The sequence below is a fragment of the Cyclopterus lumpus genome, chromosome 17 (assembly GCF_009769545.1).
Source record: "Cyclopterus lumpus isolate fCycLum1 chromosome 17, fCycLum1.pri, whole genome shotgun sequence".
Classification (NCBI taxonomy): domain Eukaryota; kingdom Metazoa; phylum Chordata; class Actinopteri; order Perciformes; family Cyclopteridae; genus Cyclopterus; species Cyclopterus lumpus.
In genome coordinates, this window is record NC_046982.1 from 4,165,760 (window position 1) to 4,184,148 (window position 18,389).

The 18,389-nt window shown below is 42.7% G+C and overlaps 1 protein-coding gene across 1 annotated transcript in view; it reads right to left on the bottom strand.

The window, feature by feature from the left end:
* Nucleotides 1-18,389, bottom strand: part of pappa2 (pappalysin 2) — a gene marked incomplete at its 3' end in the record, with an annotated part of 61,419 nt that overhangs the window by 3,486 nt on the left and 39,544 nt on the right. Inside the window, exons 21-25 of the mRNA XM_034555694.1 lie at nt 15,854-16,067; nt 13,381-13,549; nt 12,254-12,386; nt 10,914-11,035; nt 7,516-7,587 (exon numbers count right to left, since the gene is read on the bottom strand). Coding sequence (XP_034411585.1) covers nt 7,516-7,587; nt 10,914-11,035; nt 12,254-12,386; nt 13,381-13,549; nt 15,854-16,067 — 710 coding nt within the window. The remainder of the gene's footprint in view (nt 1-7,515; nt 7,588-10,913; nt 11,036-12,253; nt 12,387-13,380; nt 13,550-15,853; nt 16,068-18,389) is intronic.

Genomic DNA, 18,389 nt, shown 5'->3' on the forward strand with positions numbered 1-18,389 from the left:
CAGCCTTGAAACGGACCCAACACTTACTTTGCCCACATGAGGTTCATTTTAGGGGTCAGGGCTCATGTTGAAGTTAATTATTATTTACATTCCCTTCCAGGAAGCGTATATCTTGCTCTCAACAGAAATGCACAAACCCGTGAAGAGTGTTGAACCAGCCAGAGTTGGCTGCGTACTTTATTCCCCTAATGGGTAATTAAAAGGTCAACTGGTTTGTGTATTACCATTATACAGTAACTCCCTTCAAATCAGCGTAAAAGAGAGCAGCAGCAGCCAAACCCCACACCTCGCTAACATAAATATTCCACCTCTTGGCATTGGCTGGTTCTAAGGGAGCATGTGCTGTCATCAGCACCAGCAAAGCTCTTCATCAGAACATTATAAAACACCGATATGTCAAACAGCAATATATTCTTCTTATTTTGTGTGTGTGTGTGTGTGTGTGTGTGTGTGTGTGTGTGTGTGTGTGTGTGTGTGTGTGTGTGTGTGTGTTGACAGTGGTATAGCTTGGGTATCGGGGGTTGTAAGACACAGTCCACAGTAATGTGCCTGGCATTATGGGATATAGGCCATAGTAAATGGTGAATCATTGGTGATTTGTTTATGTGTCACTAAGTGGAAGCAGGATAGTACTGTGATTAACGTTAAAACACGTGTCCTATGAAAGCAGTTTATGCAGTTGTTCTTTAATCTTGTCTCATCAAGTATCCTGTTTCTGAACCATGGATGTGTCATAGACTATTAGAACCACTGGTGAAACCTGTTCACTAATGTGACAAATGTAGTCACTTCGTATGGCTGGAGCATTGGACTGAAGACACAGTGATAGGACACGCTCTGGGGAGCACAGGATGTTTGCAGTGTTGGAATTGAACAAATGTAGAAACCAGATTATGGAATGGTTGTACTTCCTTTGAGTTTTGGTCAGACTTTGGATTGAACAGTTTGGTGTACAACAATGCACAGCAACAAGTTGCAATCTTGGCTTCCACCCCATTGCAATCTTACCAAAGTGATACTTTCCTCCTTCTGGGTCTATATCATGCAAGTGCATGTACACATTTTTAAAATAGCTTTAGAAATCTGGTGAACCGTCAATGTGGCAAAGCAATCAAGTTTCCCAAATCTTGCTGGGTTTTTCTTAATTCCTTGGCCTTTTAAAAAGTTTCTCGTTTACAGGTTTAGGAATCATGTTACTGACAAAATCTGTGAATAATCAGTGCACATGAACACATGATTGAAGTTTGGTGCATGAACTTCAAAATGCCACTCACTGCCAGTTGACTGCCAACTGCTTGTACTTCCATATGTCACCGGTTAAACCCCCTTTTAACGGAAGAACCACTTCTACCACCAGTTTTTCAGAATTTGTCTGATTGTATGTCCTTGTCTCATCCTCCCAGTGGAATGCATGCAGCCAGTGGGGTGCAGGGGCAGGTCTGTTCTCTACCTTTCCACCTGTGAACCTTAAACCTCCTGAAACACATCAACCCAGTTAATGGCCCCATTCTGTGCAGATGTATCAAACTCACAACTTCCCTCATAAAACTCTGCACCAGTGTATGGTTCATAACTCTGGATACCATCAGTAATTGGGAACATGGGTTGATGGTACTGGACTGCCAGTGAGCCCCATATATCTTAGTTTCCAGGAGCAGCTCAGAGTTGGTAGATTTTCCCAGTGCTGAGTCACTGGGGAGATATTTCAGGCAAGTCCAACGGGAAGATTCAAGGAATGCCCAGAACAAGCTGGATATAATATACAGAATGGGCCTTCGAACACAGCAGGACTGGAAGATATGGCAGGGGCAATGCATATTTGGCCTACTCTGTTTGGTCTGGTGCCACTATAAATTGTAGTTACTGAGAATGGATTGGCTAGTGAGATGGGGAGGAATTCACTCAATGGTTAATCATTAAAAATAAAAGGTGTGCTGTCCAGAAAGTCTATAGCTAGAGAGACAAGCTACATCAGAGCAAAATATGTCATTTCAATTGATAAGGGGAATATCACATCAGTCACATCAGTCACATATTTCCATCTAAGATGATCAAGAATCCTTGAATCTTTCTTGGATGGCAAGCTTTGTATTCAGAAAATGAAGAAAGCTTCTCCAGGATGATTTGCTCTGTGGAGAGACCTGTGATTTATACTCCATTTGGAGCACTTTAATTCCACTTACTGAAAATGTAACAAATCTAATTATTCTGCTGTCCAACAGTTGTCTGTTGTCTGAACAAACAATATATACTCTTCTGGCAGCCCTTAGTATAGGCCAGTATAAGAAGGCCCTCTGTAGTGCCAGAGCAGCCTATTACTCATCAATAATAGAGAGAAATAAGAACAACCCCAGGTTTCTCTTTAGCACTGTAGCCAGGCTGACAGAGTCACAGCTCTGTGGAGCCGTGTATTCCTATAGACCTCAGTAGCTTTATAAAATAAAAAGATTGTAACTATGAGAGGCAAGATTGATGATCTCTTGCCCTCAACCAGTGCCGATCTGTCCTCAAGTGGAGTGGCCTTGGAAACGGCTGTATGCCCTGGTGTTTATTTGGATGGCTTTTCTCCCATTAACCTAGACCAATTGTCTTCAACGGTTTCTACTTCTAAACCGTCTACCTGTCTCTTAGACCCCATCCCAACAAGGCTGCTTAAAGAAGTTGTACCTTTTAATTTGCACCTCTCTACCAGATATCATCAATGTGTCTTTGCTAACAGGCCATGTACCACAGTCATTCAAAGTAGCTGTAACCTCTCCTTAAGAAGACCACTCTTAATCCAGAGGTGTTGGCTAACTACAGACCGATCTCAAACCTTCCCTTCCTCTCTAAGATCCTTGAGAAAGTAGTCGCAAATCAGTTGTGTGACTTTCTACATCAGAATAGTTTATTTGAGTCAGGATTTAGAAAACACCACAGCACAGAGACAGCACTGGTGAAAATGACCTTCTAATTGCATCAGATAAAGGACTCATCGCTGTACTTATGTTGTGCTGCATTCGACACCATTGACCATGACATCCTATTACAGAGACTGGATCAGTCGATTGGCATTTCAGGTACCGCACTAAGTTGGTTTAAATACTATTTATCAGATCGATCTCAATTTGTATTTGTAAACGATGAAGCCTCGGTGACCACCAACGTTAATCACAGAGTTCCACAAGGTTCTGTGCTTGGACCAATTTTATTTACCTTATATATGCTTCCTTTAGGCAATATTATCAGGAAACACTCCATAAACCTTCATTGTTATGCAGATGATACTCAATTATATCTATCGATCAAACCAGAAGAGACCAACCAGCTCGACATAAAAACCTGGATGACCTGCAACTTCCTGATGTTATTTTACCCCGCCCAAAACACCTCAGAAATCAATTATCTAATGATATAGTTTCTGTAGATGGCATTGCCCTGTCATACAACACCACCATAAAGAATCTCGGTGTTATCTTTGATCGGGACTTGTCCTTTAACTCCCACGTGAAGCAAATCTCAAGGACTGCATTTTTTCATCTACGTAACATTTAAAATCAGGCATCAGTCTCAAAGCGATGCAGAAAAGCTGGTTCACGCGTTTGTTACTTTCAGACTAGATTACTACAACTCCTTATTATCAGGCTGCTCTAATAAGTCTCTTAAGTCCCTACAGTTGATCCAGAATGCTGCAGCTTGTGTACTCACAACAACTAAGAAAAGAGATCACATTACTCCTGTATTAGCTGCTCTGCACTGGCTCCCTGTAAAATCAAGAATCACATTTAAAATTCTTCTCCTCACCTACAAAGCCTTGATTGGTGATGCACCATCAAATCTTAAGGAGCTTGTAGTACCATATTGCCTTCAGTTATCAAGCTCCTCTTTTATGGAATCAGCTTCCACTTTCAGTCTGGGAGGCAGACACAGTCCCCACATTTAAGAGTAGACTTACTTTCCTCTTTGATAGCGTTTATAGTTAGGGCTTGCTCAGGTTTGCCCTGGTCCAGACCCTAGATATGCTGCTTTAAGGTCTAGGCTGCTGGGGTACATCTTATGATACAGTGAGCTCCTCTCTCCTCTTCTCTCTCTCCTTCTGGACAAATTCACATCTTTTTATTGCTTTATTGCTTATTACTAATTCTACTTCTTCTCCGGAGTCTTTGTGCCTTCTTGCTTCTCAGGTTTCCATGGATTATGGCTGTGTCTGGAGCCGGTCCTGGCTCCTGGGCCCTGCCCCGTCTCCTTGCCCATGCTTCCTCCTTCATTCCCCTTGGCCCTGGCCTGCCCTCCTGCCTCATTGGCCCTGCCTCCTTGGCCATGTTTCCTGACCTCAAGGGCCTCATACCTCATTGGCCGCGCCTTCTTCGTGATGCCTCCTACCTAATGGGCCGGCCTCCTGCCTCCTTGGCCCTGCCTCCTGCCGTGGCCCTGCTGATGCCCCTCCTCTCTACCTCCTTCTGTTTACATGGAGTGTGGTTATCTGGATCGTTGTCCATGCTTACTACTCGTTATTCAGAATTTGTCATATTCATTGAATGTGTTGTAACGCTTTCATCTGTACACACGACATCTATTGCTTCTGTCCATCCGGGGAGAGGGATCCTCCTCTGTTGCTCTCCTGAAGGTGTCTTCCCTTTTTTCCCCGTGAAGGTTTTTTCTCTATTTTTTGGGAGTTTTTCCTGATCCAATGTGAGGTCCTGTGTACAGAATGTAAAGCCCTCTGGGGCAAATTTGTAATTTGTGATTTTGGGCTATACAAAATAAACTGAATTGAATTAAACACGTATGTGTTTCAGAAGAAACAGAGCCAAGTATATAAAAGGTTTTCAGGTTTTGTTCAGTTCACTGTGGGTCCATTTAGTCTTCAGCTAATTTCAACCCTGATCGCCCATCTAAAGCAAACAGCAAACCTTCAGCCTGTTTGAGCCAGTGGAGAGCTTCAATCAGACATGTTCTATTGGTGTACATCTGGCCTCACGTAGAACTATTGAGATATAAACACAACTATCCCCCATCATCGATGTGAAACTCATTGTTACTTTTTTCAGACAGTGTTTCATGATGGGATCAAGGGGATTAACACAGCGCCCACCAACCAAATGGTTTCTCTCCTCTTTGCCTAAATGCCTCATATTAAGTGATGCATGAGTCAATGCGTTTAATTGGCTGTTTGTTATACACCCTTATCAAATTCTTTCTCCCTATTGGTCCAGCAAACATTTTAATCCCGTGGAGAACATTCTGAGAAAGACACTTCTGGTCATCCACAGCAGGTCTTTTGTAACGGATGCATCTCTTTCTGAAGCTTTAAAATAGAACAGAACAGTCTCAGATGGTCTGTTCTACTTGTACAGGGCCCACTGTGCTAATGAGGTGCCTGAGTTGACTTTTACACTTATTGCCAACTGTATTTCGAGAAAGAATGGAAAGAGAGAACGATTGGGAGCATTGGCATCTGGATGAGATCTGGCATCGTGGACTATGCAGCACATGTGGTCCGGTATAATTTACAGTGTTGTCATGGAGGAGCGGGTCAGAAGCAACTATTTTGCCGAGAAACATTCACGGGAAGGTGGAAGGGGAAAATGTAGTGCTGGCAGGTAGGAGGAATATTTTAATACCGTGAGACATCAACAGTTTATGTGTTCCAACAGTAGTTCCAGTAGTTCTGAACCCAACGGATGAATGCCAAATCTGTCATCACTATCTGGGTTTATGATTTTAAGATACTTTACTGTGCTAAGCTAGAAAATCTCTGAGCAGCAATGGACGTTTAATTGCAACTAACTTTCAATTATGATACAAACTACAGCACACATAAATGTGATGACTTTAAACAATCCCAAAAGTCTAAAGCTGTGCTACAGCGGCCTCTAGAGGCTGCGATGTGTATACCTAACATTATAAAGATGTTGGACGGAAAAAACAACTTACTGATGATTTTGCCACTCTTATCAGAAGTGGTAATCAGAGTAATCGGGAGTGTATCTTGAAGACGATGGGGGGTAAGACCATGAGGTCATCAAATTCGGAGGAATTTGGACTTGAATGTGGAAAAATGAAATCGGGCATGGTTCACTTTCAAACCAATTACAGGAAGTTCTGGCTGGCCATCATCAGAATTGGAAAAAGGTAAAACAACGTAACAAAACAACATGATTGAATGAGTGTGATGACTTTATAATGAGTCAGTTGGAAAAACGTACAAAAATGTCAACACTTCTTTCTGAGAGGATGAGAGCAAGGATACGAGAGAGAGGATACGAGAGGACGGCCGAGCATTGACAACACGTCGACAACAGAAGCACAGCTATGGGTAGGACGCAGCTTACACAGGGGATGAGGACAGGATGTAGTTATGTCACAAATACTACTTCTGTGCAATTAATTGCAATGTGAAACCAAAACTAACCAGATCAAATGCAACAGATTTGTTACAAATCATCCTATTATAAATATCCATAGCAAATTATCTGGCTGGAAATAAGAGATGTACGATATTTAGTTTTTGAGAAAAGTGTTGGACGAACTAATGCACCGACTGAAATATATTGTCTAACTTATAACTTGGTTACTATTTATTGACCCTCCCGAAAACCGGGCAACAGTGGAATGTGATAACAAGCTGTGGATATCTCATTTCTCTTCGTGGCTCGTTCAAAGATTTGAGCAATGTTTTCTCCTTTGTTTCTTTGTGCTCTGTATTTGTGTGTTGCTCGTTAATTTAACAAGAAAATAAATCATTCAAATTGTAAACCTATTGCCAGCAAACAGTACTCTTGTTTTGTCTGATACTGACTTATTATTACTTTTTTATTGACTGTGTCTCAGTCAAAAATAGAGGGTTTTCAATACAAATGTAATTTAATTTCTTTGAAAATACATTCTTACAACAAGAAACTTTATCCGGTTCCTTTTGTAAAACAGTTAAGAGTTCCAGCACACACTTTGAACAATGCAGAAATATGTAAACTTCTTGTGTCAGCCTGAATGATTCATCTGAAGCAGTAACTTTAATAAGCTGATGCCCAGAAATGGTGTAATTGTTTTAAGGATTAAGTACTCCTTGATAAATAACGGGATGAAGGCCAAACTAAGATCTCCCTGACCTAGAAGACTTTGACAGCAAGCAGACCTGAGAACATAGCAGATCACGGTACGCAAGAACCAAATTAAACTTTCACATGCACTTTTCCATTGGGAAAACAAACGTTGGTTAAGCAACCGCTATCAAACGCCATATTCCCAAAGCCCCTTTGTGCTCAGATGTGCCACGTTTCCCCCAGGTAGTCCAGTTCAGTTTCTACGCCTTACATCGCCACACTAAAAACATCACGACTGAGATGGGGAATACATCTTAACCCATGTACTCTCAGCTGCAGCAAATCAATTTATAGTCCTTTGCTTTCAAGACTAAAATAGCGATTCACTCATTTAACAATTCCAAAGACCTTTGTTGGGACATCTGGATGGAAAGTATTCGCATGTACTTCTGTATTTAGTGCAGGGCCGCTTGGCTGTTTGAACTCTTACCTCACAGGACTGGATGCAATGGATGTATTGAGGGTCAGGGTACCACTTCATCATCCCTGTGCAGACTATGCTCTGGAAAACAAAGCGTGCAAGAAGTTTGATTGAGCAATGCAGTCGTAGGACATGTAAACAATATCGCACTCAGTCACTCCGGCTCCCAAGAGGCATTCAGGGAAAACCGTTGATTTAATTTATTAAGTACACATAGATGGACGATGATGGCAACCAACCCATGGAGTGAGTTTCCCAAGTGAAGATTTTTCCTCTGAGTATTGATTAACGGGAGACAGAAAACATACATGTGCCCTCTTATTCTGATTCATGAACCGGCAGTGAAACACATTTGTTTATGTCATTTTTGAGTTGTACGTCATTTGAGTTGGATCTTTTGGTGAGATTGTTTTGCCAAAACAAAATAAAATTGTGTTCAAACTCTTAACTTTTAAGACAACAAAACCTACAGAACAGCTACTAACGGGCCTTGTGGTGAGATCGCTCACCAAATCCTACTCCATGTTTATTTCAAATTCAGGGAAATGTTGGAGTGGCTAAAACCTAAGGAGGCTGGGAGCATGAATTCTAGTTTTTTATTAATACTTCTGTTGGATTGTTATAAAATACTGTCTGAAAAGTTGACGCTTTTGCCTGATGGTGTGCAAGAAAAAGCACATGGGGTGTCATCAATGTTCATCCTCTGGGGAAAATGAATGCCTTCTGGAAATTTCTTTGAGATTCTGCCTTTAAGGTGATAATATACACTAAAAAACACCAGGACAAAAATCAGGGAGATCAACAAAAACATTAATTCTGTGGGAACCTATAGTTTATTTAATGACTTCTAATAACAATAAATCACACTGTATTGGTACCTTTATTTGCCAATGAACTATTAGCACTTCACCTGCCTTACCCTGAACTGTTATATAACACATGAACAAGAATGCATCGTGCACTCATTCTGATTGCAGACTTGCAGATATCGCAGTGTTGTCACGGACATATGCAACGCATTATGACAATTTCAAGCTTTTTGCAGCATGAAAACCTCTTGATGGAAGAAAAATAATTGTCTCGTACATCTCAGGTTTTGCGCTGTGAAATCCGGTGCGATGCTCTGGTCCTCTGCCATTTATTTGACCCCGGGAATTTACAAGGTGGTGAGCAGATAGCTTGATTGACCAACAATGGACAGAGAAAGTGGATCCCTCCCCTGCGATTTCCTGTGCAGCCCGACCCAGCGCGGGAGACCCGAGTCTGAGATTCACGATAACACAATGCCTCGAAATCAGGAGGCAGCGCCAGAGATATGGCGTAAGTAACCAAACCCCCGTCCAAGTATTTGACCTTGGCAAGGGCGGACTAACTGGCTGGCTGACCACCCAAAAAGTCAGGCGAAATTGGAGCAGTGTTTGAAACAGCATTAACGTAGAAGCGATTCCTGAGATATGATATTGGGTAACACGACCTACCTTTAAAAGGCCAAACAACAGCCCTCCAACTCAGAACCCAAGACCTGACATTCCAACGAGTTCATTCATGGTGACTTGTATACACTGCGTGTGTGAGAGATGTGTGTGTTTCCCGAAAGGCTTGACGTCAACTGGAACCCTTTCCAAAGATACTGTCTTGCCAATGATTCAGTCAAACATCTGATATGAAACACATTTGCACATATTGTGATGAAATCTCAGCTACAATTTGACAGATTTGTAGGCATTCTCGGTTACTCAGAGACTTTTGAATTTGAGATAATTTCTGTGTTTGTTTTACTACAATTCTTGCAAAATATGTCCAATTCAAGAAGTCTTTTTGGTCTCATGGTCTCACCGGAAAGGTCTTATATAAAAAAAAATTTTAAATCCTTACAACTTTCCGTAGTGGGGTAGGACAATGTGGCTTCAGTAGATTCAAAGGACATGACGGGATAAAAATAATCATTGATCTCTATTAGAAGAAACTGGAAATTATCTCAACCTATTAACCGATTTCACGGTGCATTTGTTGAAGACATTTTGTTGATGTTATTTTTTTTTTTACTCCTAGCTCTAAACCAACAAAGCACAATCAGAACTTTGTCGCACTTTTACGCTTGTTTCTAAATGTTGAAAAATAAGCATGAGAGGTGAGATACATAAAGTGTTAATTATGAAGGAAACATTGCAATTGTTTGTTGCTTTTCTACAAAATGAGTTGTCTTTGTCTCCAACTGAAATGAACTTGGCTTCAGGGATTCGGTCTGCAGCAGTAGCTCAGTGTACTCCATGCTGTTGTTCAGACCACCAGATGGTCGGATGCATTATTCATTCTGATGGGTGTTTTTGTGTCAAAAGGGACTCGACGCTGTTTGTCATGGCAGCGAGCGAGCAAAACAATAAGCGTTTCACAAAAGCCTGCCAAGATTTTCCGAATAGTAGTGAATCCACAGGCCCGTCGCTCCGTTGTGGTTAATTAAGCCAATCGGGCGGCCTCATTTCTCACCACATCTTGCTGATCTGATCTGTACGGCACTCCCTCCTCTAAGCCTTGTGTTTTATTGAGCTGGATCAAATTGATTTGAAGCATAAAGTTTATATCAAATACCAGTTTGTGAATAAAATGTGTTTGACAACAATGTTTTTTTTTTTCTCCCTTACTGACTCAGTGAAAACTGCATTGAAAAAACTGCACTTAAGCTGCCAACAGTGGATCTTTAACTGTAGCAGCGTAATCGTCAAGCCAAAAAGCCATAATTACAATGATCTGATGTTTCCTCAAAAATGAAGAACGTGCTTGGATGGAAATATTTTTGAAGGAATAGTCATCCACGGTTCAGAGTCAGAACCGTCTGGCACTCGCCTGGAAAGCTGCTCAGCCTGTGAAAACTGTTCGATATATTTGTGTGAGGGAAGTACTAAAGTAAAGTCACGTGAGTAATCTCAAGGTTGAGCTTAGTCACAACTAATTGTGGACAGAAAGCCTGCGTTTCAAACTGCAGATTGAGGTTGCATATTGGGAAAAAAGTGTCACTTTGCGTAACCTAATGTGAGCTAACGGGCTAGTAAACATGCTAGTGTTAATCAGTCAAGCTAATGTTGACTACGACTAAATGCCTCTACACACCGGGGGCGTTTTTAATTTGTAAGATTCATTTGCATGTGAATTTTTATTTGTCACTTTTAAATTTGTCATAAATACCTATGCACTATAAAAAAACTTCTTTCCCCGGCACTAGGTACATTTTCTGAGCTTTGGCACTGAGAATAAAGGCATCATCAACCCATCATGTCGTAAGGAATGGATACAAAAAAAACGTCTTGTTTTTTGGTATTTGTTTAGCACAGAACAACTAGAACTGAAGTCAAACAGAATCCCCGGAGACAAACCAAACCACGGTAACTTCCCCTCCTCAGACTTCTCACCTGGACTTTGGTGGGCAGCATCCAGTGCTGTAAAGAGCCAACTGTACTGCCATTGGGCAGAACCACCGGGTCACACAGATCCATGTCTACAGCCGCAATGCATGTTGGGTAGCAAACAGCACCTGCAAGGAAAGGTTTTAAAAAATAAAGAAATCAAATGACACTTACCTCTAAGCTCCATGAGCATCTGTTGAATTTATTCATGTTCAAACATTGAGAAAAAAAAAACGACCACATTACTTGAGACCACACACACACACACACACTCCACAGACCACAGGTGACTGTGTGGTCTGTGAGTGTGTGTGTGTGTGTGTGTGTGTGTGTGTGTGTGTGTGCGTGTGTGTGTGTGTTTGTTTGTTTGTTTGTTGTTGGTTGCTGCAAGTCTGGCAGTTGGGTTTTATAATAATGGTCTACCATAAAACATCGATGAAATTCAACTGTCGTTTGAAAAACACATGTTTTGTCCCCTTGCCACAATGTAATATATTGTGCTGTTTAACAAACAGCTACAATATGTAGTGTTTAGGGGGATCCATTGGTGGAAATATAATAGAATATCAATGAATATGTTGTCTTTGGTGTATATACACTCCTAAATAAGAATCGTTGTGTTTTGGTTACCTTAGAATGAGTTGTTTTTATCTCCAGCTAGCCAACATGTTGCTAAAGTAGCCCAGAACGGACAAACCCAACACTGGCTCTAGTCTAGATAGAGTAATTGCTTTTCACGTTGTTGTATCGGCCATCGTAGTTCTCCTACACGCTTGGCACACTGGAGAAGTTTCAGTTGGTTGCATTCTGCAACCTCACCGCTAGATGGTGCCATATATAACACGCTGGCCCTTTAAATGCATAAATGCAAAGCACTGATTTCATTTAACACCGGGTACAGTTTTGTATCCTGTCCTACTTAATGTATGCTCTCCATTTTTTTCAGTTGGGAGAAGAAACCTTTGCTTTAGTCGACATGACTATTTGGTACTTTAATCTGAGGAGGCGATAAACCAAGTCTTATGTTAAAGTCTGCTGGTTTGAGAGATGGTCAAAGAAATGATCCCGATCCATTCAAACAACCATCACTTTCAGAAATTGTTGTTGTTTTCTATTCCCGATCTACTAATGAAGCTGAACTGAATTGAGCGGGTCAATGACTTCAGTACAGATGCTCTCCCACTGTGGTTGCCTTTTCTATTCAGTCCAGTAAGCCGACAAGCCAACGACAAGACGACCTCCTGTGCTTGGCTTTATTTTGTTTAACAGAAGGGAGAGAATATAATCAGGGCTGTTTATTTTTGAGGGATTGCACTCTTCTCCCTGACAAAGAAGGTTACACTCACCAACATCCATCCCCTGGTCGCAGCTGTACTCTACAGAGTTGAGATCAGCAGGAGGAGAGCACGATCCGTGGAGCTTGGAGCACATGGTGAACTCGGCGGTCCAGTCCCCCTCCTTAGTGCAGCGGATCTCCCTCTGGAGACAATGAACCTCAATGAACTACGTGGGGACAGACATTAGTTCCATCCATAATATAGTAGTTGCCAAGTGTTGGAGATAGTGTGCGTAGAGATCGTCTGCCTTTTCTCCAATATAATAGCGCTAGATGGCACATGCTGTGCAGTTGAGCAAGTTGGCGCTACATTAATGGCGTCCTTCTTGGCAGAGCTGCAACGTCAGTGATGTAGTTTGGTAGAAAGAAAGCAGTTCCTCGATGATGTTCCTCAAATGTGGTTCTGCAGAGACCTACTGGAGCAGGATCCACTGAGGGCGTCTTGCCAGGTTTTTATATTTCTTGCCACCGCAACAGCTTCGCAACCGTTTAGGATGCAGTCATGAAACTTTACAGTGTGGTTGAGATCAAGACGCCAGCTTCCGGTGCTGACGAGTGAAGCAGATGCGTAAGTGTCTTAAGCATGCATTCTCTCTACCGACCAGCAGGGGGAAACTCCTCCGGTTGCAAAAAGAAGTCAGATTGTGTGGAAGTCTATGGGGAAATTACTTCTTTTGATTTATTCCCTCAGTAAACATTATAAACATGAGTTTATGGTTTCAATCTCTAGTTTCAAGTCTTCTTCAATACAGCATGATGTTCATTTAGTAAATTATTGTCATTTAGAGTCAGATAGACCATAAAGAGGAGTATGCTTTAGGGCGGGGCTCACTGGGAGTTGCTGATATGGTCACTTCCATTCACTAGTTGCAGAGAGCCAGATGGCGACGACCAAATCGAGGCTTCAAACAGGTTGTCCACAAACCAATGAGTGAAGTCACGACGACTACTTCCACTTCTTATATACGGTCTTATTTGAGATCAAATGAAAGTTGAATTGGGTGTGGTCTAAGCAAGGACGCCGGAAGTATCCATCGTGACCAAGTTAAACAGCATCCAATATTGAAGACTTTTGATGATGATGTGACCAAAAGTTAGAAAAAAACAAAAAACAAACAGGACAACTGTAAATCTTACATCTTTTGTGGCATCTGGGCACTGCAGGGTGCAGAGGGTGTCGTAGTACAGGCCGTTGGTGCAGGTGTACATGCCCTGGAATACATCAGGTGGGGCCGGGCAGGATATGGGCTCACAGTTAGTTTCCTCCCACTGCCCCCCTTCCAGGCACTCCAACTTGAAGTACTTCCTAGAGACAGCAGAAGCAAAAGAGTGAATCTCTGAGTGATCTGAATTCTAAGGAACAACACCAGTTTTAATTGCATTCAAGGAGTTACTTGACCGTGACCTCCAGCATTCACTGGGGCGTTTTGCAGCCGAGTGCGAAGCGGCAGGGATGAGAGTTAGCACCTCCAAATCTGAGGCCATGGTGCTCTGCCGGAAACCGGCGGATTGCTCCCTCCAGGTGGGGGCAAACTGCCTACCCCAAGCGAAGGAGTTCAAGTATCTCGGGGTCTTGTTCACGAGTGAGGGTAAGGTGGAGAGGGAGATCGACAGGCGGATCGGTGCGGCTGCAGCAGTAAAACAGGCGCTGTACCGGTCCGTCTTGGTGAAGAGGGAGCTGAGCCAGAAGGCAAAGCTCTCCATTTACTGGTCGGTCTACGTTCCAACCCTCACCTATGGTCACGAACTCTGGGTCGTGACCGAAAGAACGAGATCTCGGATACAAGCGGCCGAAATGAGCTTCCTCCGTAGGGTGGCCGGGCTCAGCCTTAGAGATAGGGTAAGGAGCTCTGACATCAGGGGGGAGCTTGGAGTCGAGTCGCTGCTCCTTCGTGTCGAAAGGAGTCAGCTGAGGTGGTTCGGGCATCTAGTCAGGATGCCTCCTGGACGCCTCCCATTAGAGGTTTTCCGGGCACGTCCAACTGGTAGGAGACCCCGGGGAAGACCGAGGACACGCTGGAGGGATTATATCTCCCGGCTGGCCTTGGAACGCCTCGGGATCCCCCAGAATGAGCTGGAAAGTGCTGCGGGTGAGAGGGAGGCCTGGGTCGGCCTGCTGAACCTGCTGCCACCGCGACCCGACCCCGGATAAGCGGCTGATAATGGATGGATGGATGGAGTTACTTTTTCTTTTTTGTGCCATGAGCAATAATTGGGCCAAAAATACAGTTCATGCTCGATTCTTGGTTATTTGTTTTTTTCTTCTGAATTCCAAGCATACTGGTCTACATTTGGACCAGAGGATGTTTCACAGATATAATCATACACTAATACAGAAACATTGAGGTTCACAATAACAAACTCCCTCCCGAACTGTATGCACTCATCACCCCCGTTGCGTGTGTGTGTGTGTGTGTGTGTGTGTGTGTGTGTGTGTGTAGTAGTAGGTAGTTGTGGGAGAGCCCACCCTGTGTGTGTGGGTACATGGTGTCAACGGTGAGAGTAAAAGTCCTGTTTAAAGCTCTTTAATAGCTGCTGCTGTTCACTTTCACATGTTGGACTAATAAAGCATCAGGGGTTATTAAAATGTTTGCACATTATGTTTGAGAACGAGTAACTCGTAAAAAGATACCCAGCTGCAAATGGATCTTTACATACGATGGTTTTTCCACCGTATTAGGTGGACATTTGGTGTACGAAACTATAAAATGTAATTTTTTTTAATACTGCCTCATCTGAGAGTAAAAGTCGTTTCGTTATATATTTGATACACTGCATTTTAACAGCAATTCAAGGCAGCAAGGAAAATGTGTATCACATACACAAGAACTCCATCGAGAGCAGGATATTAAACTCACCCCAGAGGCTTCGTCTCCTCCTGTGGACCCCCTCGTCTCATTAACAACATGTGAACTGTGTTGAGTAATGAGCAGTTACCCCCAAAACAAACTCATTAATGACACAGCAGTACAAGTTTTATTGGACCTGAATGTGAGCGAAACGGAACATAGTGTCGCAGGTGTTGGACTAAACCCAAAAAAAGAATTCCTCTTTTTTATATATATACACGTGTATATATATATATATATATATATATATATATATATATATATATATATATATATATATATATATATATATATGAAGAACATTGAGGTTTGGGTGTTTATGTGATGCATTGTTACGCTGTTGCATAAAAACCCTTAATCAAATCAGCTAATTTCATCAAGCAGTGTGTAACAGGAGTCTTGTAAAATAGAGGAAAAGAAGCAGGGAGGCATGCGTGTTACAAACCCTGTTTGCTTTGGTCTGCTGTCTCCACAAGCGTAGCAGCACTTAAAGGCATTGCACAAGCCACAACATGTGATCCATTCTTCTTGCTGTGCTTTTTAACAACATTTGTATGTCCTTTTACATAAAAACAAATGATAATTCAAGGTGTCAATCATATAGAACCCACTGGAAAGATTCAAAAGAGGAGCATGGATGATTTAAGATGCCACGTACTGCTATTAATAGAATGTTCTCTGTTTTGTTTAATGTGCGATTTTGTATAAATGCCCCTCCAAACACTGGCTGCTAGCGTGACTCCCCGTCTCAAAACACGTACCGTGGCGTCTTCTTCTTGAGGCTCCCAATCACGTAGAAGCCTGGGTTGCATTTATAACGGCACACGGAGCCGACGTCGTGCCCCGAGGCCACGCAGTCCACCGTCAGCAGCTTGGCGGCGGGTATGTCCGGAACCTCGGGACACTCGATCTTGCAGTAGGCTTCTGGGAAAGACCACAGGCCGTCCTCCAGACACACCAACCTGTCGCTGTCACCTGGGGGGGGGGGGGGGGGGAAAGATGGAGGAAAGTGGGCCGCCGCCAAGGAGGTTATGCTTTTGGTTTGGTTCGTTGGTCAGTTTGTCAGCGGGATTATGGTAATGAAAAACTACAGGCTCGATTTTCATGATGGAAGGATGAGGCATGGGCAGAAGAAGAGGCCATTACATTTGGGAGCAGATCCGATTCGCGCCACACGCTATATTTTTTACTTGTGGAATAAATGGTATCAAATTGGTTTTGTTGACATGCAGTTAGCTACGTTGGTTTGTATTGTAATGCTCACCTGACACCATAGAACATACTCCTGGCTCGGGTTGAATGATCAGAAGTCCGAGTTAGTAAGAGTTACTCTTCACTTCAGGCTAACTTTAATCTCTGCAATGTTTTGCCAGATTGTATGGGAAGTTATGGGACCATATAACAGGAACTGGGACTAACTGGGACTGTTGGTGCTGCCAGTGGTAGAAGAAGGAGGCCTACTCAAAAGCTTTCTTTCTATTAATACAATTCATTCTTTTTTGTAAAGGAGAGACATTATCAGCATAATGTACTTACATTTACTTAACATCTATTCAAGGTGGAGCTTTCAATTCTGATATGATGCTGGGTAGTTTAATAAATAATAGAAAAGGCCCCCAAAAGTATAATTTACTTCAGTTATTTTGGAGTACAATGAGTTGAAAAAGTAACATAATTCAATATTTGTTCTCTCTAAACATCATAATACATCTATAGCTGGTTGAGGCCTTTGTCGACGGATGCCTACCGGTGAGGTCTGGAACCACAAAGTAACCGTTACTCCGTCGCCTGACACAACTAGGACCTAAGAAAGCTTAGTGTCGAGTGTGAAGTGTTCTTAAGGACGCCGCAGACGCCACAGGCCGAGGCACAAAGAGGACCATGAGAGAAGTAGGTGAACAGCATGGATTCATTTCCGTCCCACTAAACACTCCACTTTTGTTCAGTGGCTCTGTCTCGTTCAGTTCTGGGGAGACAAGAGGCTTCAGCGTTGCCCAAAGCTAATAGTTCCTCCGTCTACATCGCCTCTCATGATGCCCGAGTGTCTGGGAATCGCAACGCCCTCAACTGTTTTCACTTCTTTCTTTTTTTACTGGGACTATAAAATGTAATGAATCTTTAACATGGCATCCCATTTTTTTTTTGCAAGCCTTTTAAAACGTTGCGCCGGCATTGCAGTGATCAAAAGCCTGACGGCCTTCGAGCACATTTCTCCCAAACACATAAAGCCACAAATCGAATTATATCTGTGCATATCTTGTGTTTCGGGGGTCGTGAATACACGGGTTCTGACTCTACTACGACGTTTGAGCGTTCACCGTGGTCTTTCCGAACCACAAACACAGGAGTGTGGACATCGTGCTTTCTAATCGCTTCAAGGAGCATCCACTACATTGCGTAACTCCCATTACTAGAAAGGTGGGGGGGGGGGGGGGGGGGGGGGCAATGCTTTTTTTCTTCTTTCTATTTTAGTGTGTAACGATGATTTTGTGCGTGTGTGGCGGTGCTCCTAATTACGGGTGCCACGGGCAATATTTGTTCTGACTCATTATGGTGCAAGTGGTGTTTTAAAAAAACTATGTGGACATCCCAGTGGAGGGAAATTGGGCCAAGTGTGTTTGTGTGTGAGCAGCATGATGACATGTAGATGTTTCTGTCAGTGTTCATCAAGTAACTGCAATCCGCACTGACGTTTTAAAAAGCCATAAAGCCGAGAGGAGGCGAGAGATGCCGTGGCTGTGATTTTTATTGCAGATTAGTTCCCCAGGTCTTAGTGTTTAAAACAAATTAGTTTTAAAAAACTGCTGTCTTTAACTTTAACAGGATGCGCCTTGTAAAAAAAAAAAAAAAAAACGGCCAATTTTAAAGAGTAATTGTGTAAAATCAAGGTTTAATGTGCATTTCATTTTATGGACTGTGACTCGTGGGAGCATCTTGCTGGGCGTTAGTGAGTTCACCACACTGAGCTGTGACTGTCAGAAGGTTGAGAACCTTACGGGATTGAAAGGCGTGCCTGACTGAGAATGTGTGGCCCCGTCGACGACCTTTAACTTCAGCGATATGGAAAAAAATTGTGGGGAGCTTAAAAAGTCGATCCCTCAAAATTGACGTGATCAGTTTATCTCGTAAACAGAGAACAGCAGCCAATAAGAACTAATAGTATCATCGTTCTTTTGCTATAACAATTGTGTCTTCTCACGGTTAGCCTGAGCACTTTTCTGAAAAGTGAACAGGGGAAATCTGCCACCTTTTATGTGGACGTCCAATCAGTGTTCAATTGCGATGCATCCTGGAACC